At 40.4% G+C, this 6,631-nt stretch overlaps 1 protein-coding gene across 5 annotated transcripts in view; it reads right to left on the minus strand.

The window, feature by feature from the left end:
* Nucleotides 1-74: 74 nt before the first annotated feature.
* The window catches only part of gdpd5b (glycerophosphodiester phosphodiesterase domain containing 5b), a 32,087-nt gene continuing 25,530 nt past the window's right edge, over nucleotides 75-6,631 (minus strand). For 2 of the 5 annotated variants that reach the window (XM_077540220.1, XM_077540219.1), the window contains 8 exons: nucleotides 5,437-5,587; nucleotides 5,103-5,324; nucleotides 4,874-5,031; nucleotides 4,666-4,813; nucleotides 3,020-3,102; nucleotides 2,413-2,427; nucleotides 1,641-1,756; nucleotides 75-966 (listed from right to left, as the gene is read on the minus strand). In XM_077540220.1, coding sequence (XP_077396346.1) covers nucleotides 875-966; nucleotides 1,641-1,756; nucleotides 2,413-2,427; nucleotides 3,020-3,102; nucleotides 4,666-4,813; nucleotides 4,874-5,031; nucleotides 5,103-5,324; nucleotides 5,437-5,587 — 985 coding nt within the window. In that variant the 3' untranslated portion in view covers nucleotides 75-874. Of the gene's footprint in view, nucleotides 967-1,279; nucleotides 1,525-1,640; nucleotides 1,757-2,412; nucleotides 2,428-3,019; nucleotides 3,103-4,665; nucleotides 4,814-4,873; nucleotides 5,032-5,102; nucleotides 5,325-5,436; nucleotides 5,588-6,631 lie in introns of all 5 variants that reach the window. The other 3 variants (XR_013287794.1, XR_013287795.1, XM_077540221.1) reach the window with 3 other exon arrangements.

The raw sequence follows: 6,631 nt of genomic DNA on the forward strand, positions 1-6,631 counted from the left end.
GACAATTCCAAATAATCAGAAATATCACAGTAATATACTGTATGGAATGAAAAAGAAACAAAGCACTTCTAGACTGGACTCATTTAATTTTATTTAACTTCTGAGGCACAGTACAATTTAATGAGAGAAAATTAACCCATAAGGCAAGATGCCCCCGTTAGTGTCCCTTTAGTTAACTTAGTTATATTCACACTTCATATTTTTACAGCAGCAAGTGACATGAAGATGCTTTTGGTTTGTAAACAAGACCCCGCCATACGTAGACTGCAGCCCAGTCAAACAAGGTCCATCCATACAGTCACATGACTCACATTTGTCATCGATGTTGGCTTGCAAAACACCTGTTTTTATGTAGCTATCATTACATGCTTAACACAGCACACAGGCTAAAAGACATACGCAAACACACACAACCAATTATTAGACATAATAGAAGTGGTTTAAAAAGAGGAATAACACTTTTTTTTTTTTTTTTGTCCTGGCTGTTCAGCTCACATAATGTTCAGCTTTTATATGATCATAACTGTTTCCAACGGACGTCTTTAGACAGCATTTACACTGTTCCACACTTTAAATAAAAATCAGGACACACAGCAGAGTAAGAGCAGAACGCGTTTTTCATGCTGAAATACATTTTGGTTTAGTGTATAGTACATATTTAAATATTAAAAAAAGGCATCAGTGCTTAACATGGATGGAACTCCTTTTGGGGAAAATGATCTTAAAATGAAGAATATGGATTCCTCCTATTAAAAACGACAAACGAGCCAAAGAAATTCCACAGGTTTAAAAAGTGCTGAGTCCGATGCTCGCCCAGGAAGCCGGAGCTTATTTACAAAATGTACAACAAGCAACCAGTGACTCGCTTCCTCCATCATTGGCTTCCACCTCTGTCCGTGTAGTAGTCATAGTCATTTGGGCCGTCTGTGTACGACTCCTCGCTGCTCCCGACGCCATTTCCCACCTCTACAGGGAGCCAAAAGATGTATGAGTGGCAAATCAGTCAGTGGCATTATAGTACAAGGGGGCTTTAGGGTTCAGGACTCACATATGATTCTATGATGTAAAGTCATAATTGCAGTATTATATATTTTTTAATTAAAATAAATCAATTGTTTTAAATGTTTAAGTTTTAATTAAATATTCATTTATTTATTTATTTATTTAAATAAAACCCAAATATTTACCATATTTATTTATAGATTTATTTATTTATATAAGAGAAAATATATAACACGTAAGGGATATGGGGTCCAGGGATCACTGTATTGCGTCTTACCTCGAACCACCCAAGCATAAGACAGACCGGGGCACATATAAGCATCTCCAAGCGTGGTGCTCTCCCCAAAGGGAGTTTTGGGGTGGGGGGGCAGCATGGAACGCGGGTTGCATGGAAGGATGAAGGATGTGGAAAAAAGGTGTCAGGTAACGAGGGAGATGCAGAATGAAAAAGGATGACGGTGGAGACGATGGGCACGCCACATATGGGATGATGCGCAGGCTGAGGCGACTACTGGGCTTGACCTTTGATGTGATGAAGAGGAGGAAGAGGAGGAGGAAGTTCACAGACACTCAAAGGAGGCGGCATGCTGGGAGAAAGATGAACGTGCGAGACAAATGAACGGAAGGTTCCTTCTCACCGGAGAAGATGAGCTTCTCCTTCATGACGTTGAGGTCCCGACTGGATCTCCTCACTGCCGCCGCGCTCAGCATGATCTGCTCAGGGTTGTAGCTGCGCATGCCGCTTGTGCGATATCTAGAAGGAAAGTGAGGAGGAGGAGTGGTCAAAATGTCATCTTAGAAGACAATGTCATCACTAACTGCTGCCTCTGCTCACGCTATGGACGCCTATGTGGAGATTTTACAAAAATAATAGGAGAATGTTGAAGGACATTTTCACATTAGCATGGGCTCATAATGTGGAAAAAAATGAAGAGGTACCTCATGTACTGTTTCCATCTTTCAAAATGAAATAACCAGGAAACCTCCAGTTAATTCAACACGGAAATTTAATAGAGTGACTTAATTAAAGAGAGCCTGCCTTCATTTAAATGTAATTAAGAGAAGTGGCACAGCAGCAGGAAACGCACCCGAGGCAAAAGTCCATCAGTGTCGATCACAGACACTCAAGAGCCACTTCCCTTATTAGGTGCGTTTCCATACTTCATTTGAGACATTTACTACTTTTGTTGTCAAACCACAATTTGTGGTAAGTGAGTAAAAGTGAATTAAGATGTGAACTCGAGAAGTGGCAGCAGTGTAGTTTAGGTGAGAGCCATGGAGAGAGGGGAAACGTGTAAATGGACAGATGTGATATTAGAAAAGAGCAGCAAAAAGGGGGGGTGGTAAAGAGAACAAATATCAAAAGAGAGAAATGGCCAAAAACGTGCAGTTACCAGAGAAGAGCGTTACCTGATCATGTGATAGCTGAGAGAAGATGCCAGAATGCAGCAGAAGAGACGAGCATGCAGGCAGGCAGAGGAGAGAGGACAACAGGAAGAAAAGGACAAAAGAAGGCGGGAGACAAGAGAGGTCAGTTTCCAAGCCGGCACGAGCGACCGAGGAGCAGAGAAGAGCCGCTCGGGAAGCCGTAAAAAGAAATTCATGTCTGACATCATCTGATCATATGTCATCGAACATATCGCCAATTAACTGCTTGTGTTTAAAAACACACAATAATGCACACTATTTTTCATCATTAAATTGCAAATTTCTACCCTTACAATGAAATGAAAAACCGAAATAAATAAATCAACATAAACATAATGAAAAGTATACTATGTGGATGAAGGCATAAAAACACAAGAAGGTGTTCAAAATATCTGTGACGGAATAACTACAAAATCCAAAGTATTCTGGAGGGATACAATAAAGATTTTAATATACGAAAGCAATCGGGAGTGGTGGAATTAGTTAACATACTGAAAAGGAGTTAATAAGCAGTAAGTGTGAGTGTAAATTTACACAAGCATGAAAGGGAAACAAAACTGTTCAACATGAAGATGATTGTTGAACTTACTTTTGTAAAATGAATATTCCTATGACCACCACAAAGGAGATGACGTCTGCACACACCCACATCATGCAGTATTCATCTGGTCTCTGGTGGAATAAAAAACACAATTTACGCAGTGAGCCAAACAACATAGACCTCCACCACCAGGTGGCGCTGTATGCCAAGGATCCACCCCTAAAGGGATCACATAAAAAAAAGGATTTAACATTTGACTAGATTGTTGCAAACCAGGAATTAATCTGTATGTATTTATTTTTCTTAATAACTTGGATTACACATCCACTGGACGACATCTGCCACTAGGTTTGACTTTGCCAAAACGCAGCAGCACTCCGACCGAGGTTAGGAGATACCATGCAGAGCTCCCATATGGCAAGAAACAGGGAGGCCGGACGGATCTGCTGCTCAGGCCGTAAATACTCAAAGCGGTGCTGTGATGGTGCAGCAGGATTGGAGAGACACATGACTTTTCCATTAGATGGAACTTCAGTATGGAATACAAGCAGGAGGAAAGAGAAGAGTGCAGACCCCACTTGCAACATTTAGCACAACTATGACCTTTATAGTTAAAAGGTCAGTTGGAAATTTCTTCAGCAGTCAAAGCTAACAAAGTAACTTTGATTTGTCTATTTTTCTTTGACAGTGATAAGCAAAAGTGTGGCAGGCGGGTACATGAACGAATCAAATTTGATGTTAATACATTTTATGCACTTTATGTGTGCAATATATTTTAATAGAATTATTATTCATGAACTGTACTGTTTTTTTCTCCTCTATTTAATCAGATTTCTAGTGTTCAAACTGTACAAAATGTTACATTGGCTAAAAATATGTTTTTGTTCTGCAATTGATTGGCATCCAGTGCAGGGTTTATTTAGCAGCTAGGACAGTCTTGGGTCATCCATGAACCTAATAAGGACAAGTTGTACAGAACAAACAATAGATGGATAAATGGACAATCTTTTGGGGCGTGCATTCCCAGCTAAAATATGATGGCTACATCCTTATAAGGATACTTACGGAAGTGGATTAGGGCCAGTGAAGAGAGAGAGAAAAAAAAGTTTGGCAGGGATTCTTACTTTAGTCTCAGAATTCTCACTTTAAAGTGACTTAAAGTGAGAATTCTGACTTGAAAGTGAGAAATCTGACTTTATTCTCAGAATTCCGACTTTATTAATGCTACTATTATTCTCACTTTAGAATAAAGTCAGGATTCTCACATTAAAGTCAGAATTTTCACTTTATTCTCAGAATTCTGACTTGAAAGTGAGAATTTGACTTTATTTTCACTCACTTTCAATTCAGAATTCTGAAAAGAAAGTCAGAATTCTCACTTTCAAGTCAGAATTCTGACTTTATTCTCACTCACTTTCATGTCAGAATTCTAAGAATAAAGTCAGAATTTTAACTTTAAAGTCACTTTTAAGTGAGAATTAAAGTCCGAATCCTGAGATTAAAGTCTGAATTCTGAGAATAAAGTAAGAATCCTGCCAAACCTTTTCTCTTCACTGGCCCTAATCCTCTTCCATAGATACTGTACATATAGTCATTCAAAAAATAAATAAATAAATAAAAATAAAATAAAATAAGGGGGGTGGGGGGTACTTGAAGCCACCGTAGAAAAAGATGACAATGTATTGTGTCCTTACCAAGAGCCAGATGGGGTAAGGCACCTTTTTGAGGACATGCGGTGCCTCCGACGACACAGCCGACACGTCGCTGCACCACAGCACTGAGTACAGCCAGGGCTCGTTGACCGTGTAGAGGGTGAGGCTGATGTTTTTCTGTGACAAGTCCCTGAAAGACCTGTTTGTTTTGAAAACATGTTTGTGTTTTGGCATGCGTGTGTATTCCTACCTGATTTCCTGAGTGCTCGCCTGGTTGTATCTGAGTAGCAGGTTGCTGATGCCCGCCTCTCTGAGGCTTTGAGGAGTTTGCTTCATCAAGGACGTCTGGACCAGCCCGGGTGCAAGCTGTCTCACCTGATCTCTGTCTTCATCTGGAGTCCACATCACCTGCAAACATGGATCCGGTGGAATCCCATTCAACTCAAAAGGCAGAACCTCTAAAAGCCAAAAACACCAACCAGACTTTGAGGAACCCCAGACAGCTCCACAGCCTGCAGAGTGTCATTGAGCCAGCTGTGGTAGCAAGGGTGCCCCAGCGGGGGTCTCCTAAGCCTGAACACCACACTGATGTTATGATAAGAGGCCAACTTGAGTAGCTGCTCAAGACTGCACACACTCTGGTTGGCAATCAGGTTTCTTTCATGGGACAAGAGACTGTGCGTCGTCCAGAAGGGGTCATCCTGAAGAACAGTAGCAAAAAGTCTCTCTATCATTAAATCCAACAGAGACCATTCACTATGACAAGCTAATAAATACGAACACACATATAGAATTTTGAAGTTGTGGCCCAACCTTGAGGAACCACCGTCCTGCATTGAGCTGCTGCAGATCGGTCCAGTTGAACAGCGCGGCATCCTCCATCTGCCTGTCGGGGAAAATTTCCTCTACGTCGGTCGTCCTTCGCAGGGTGCGGTCGTGCATTAGGAACGGAATGCCGTCAACGCTAAAGCGGCAGATAGGGAATGTTATTATAGAGCAAATGACATAAAAAGCATTATTCCAGATTTCATAGACTCAAGTTTTAACAGTATCTCTACTGCAATGTAGCGTTTCCTAAACTTTTTCCTCAGAGGGCAACATACAGAAAAATCAAAGGATGCAAGGGCCATTTAGCAATTGTTCAAAATTATATTACAGTGTTTTTGGAAAAACTGCTTTCTATAAGGCAAATGGTTTAGGATTTTACAAGACTTTGGGGTGGTGGAGAGCCTGTAACCCATCAGAGAATATCAGCACATGCACTGAACAGCAGCAAAATCCCTTCTTTACATTCAGAATAAAAACTGGAAAAAGTTCCATTGTTAACGAAGTTACCTGGGAATCATTCTATGTGATATTTTTAAAGTTGGCACCTTGACATTGTTTGCAATATTTAATAACCTTTATTCACCCGACAGTTATGAAGAGAATTGTTGTGATTTCTTGAATTGTAAATAGTTTACATGAATATTTAGACAAGTTATACAGTATTTAAAACACATTTATTAGTGGCAAATGTCATTTTTAGCATATGCTGTGGGCCGCTTTAAAATGGAAGGTGGGCCACAAATGGACCCCCAGGCCATAGTTTGGACACCACCACTGTATAATACTCTAATATGCAGCGCATTTTTTTCCACCCACTGTAAGCTACAAGTCGAATAACGATATATTTTCAATTTAATACCTTTGACAGTTCATCAAAAGTGAACCTTTTTATCTTTGTAAAGGCAGAACCTGCTCTTGAACCGGACCAGCAAGCTGACGATCAATAATGTTAATGAGATGGATATGTCATCTCAACACTGTATCGACACTGGCATCGTCCTTCCATCCTTCGGATACTTTCCACTGCTAATTTGACCTTTAGTTCAAATGTTGAGGGGAAAGACGCTTCTCATTGTGTATGCAGTGTACAAGGCCACATGATTATAACGTGAGTAGACAAGAGTTAGCTAGATGCTAATTTGTAGAATTAACCAGGAACATAAAAGGAAAGCAAAAGACA

The sequence above is a fragment of the Festucalex cinctus genome, chromosome 13 (genome assembly GCF_051991245.1).
Source record: "Festucalex cinctus isolate MCC-2025b chromosome 13, RoL_Fcin_1.0, whole genome shotgun sequence".
In the NCBI taxonomy this organism is placed as follows: Eukaryota; Metazoa; Chordata; class Actinopteri; order Syngnathiformes; family Syngnathidae; genus Festucalex; species Festucalex cinctus.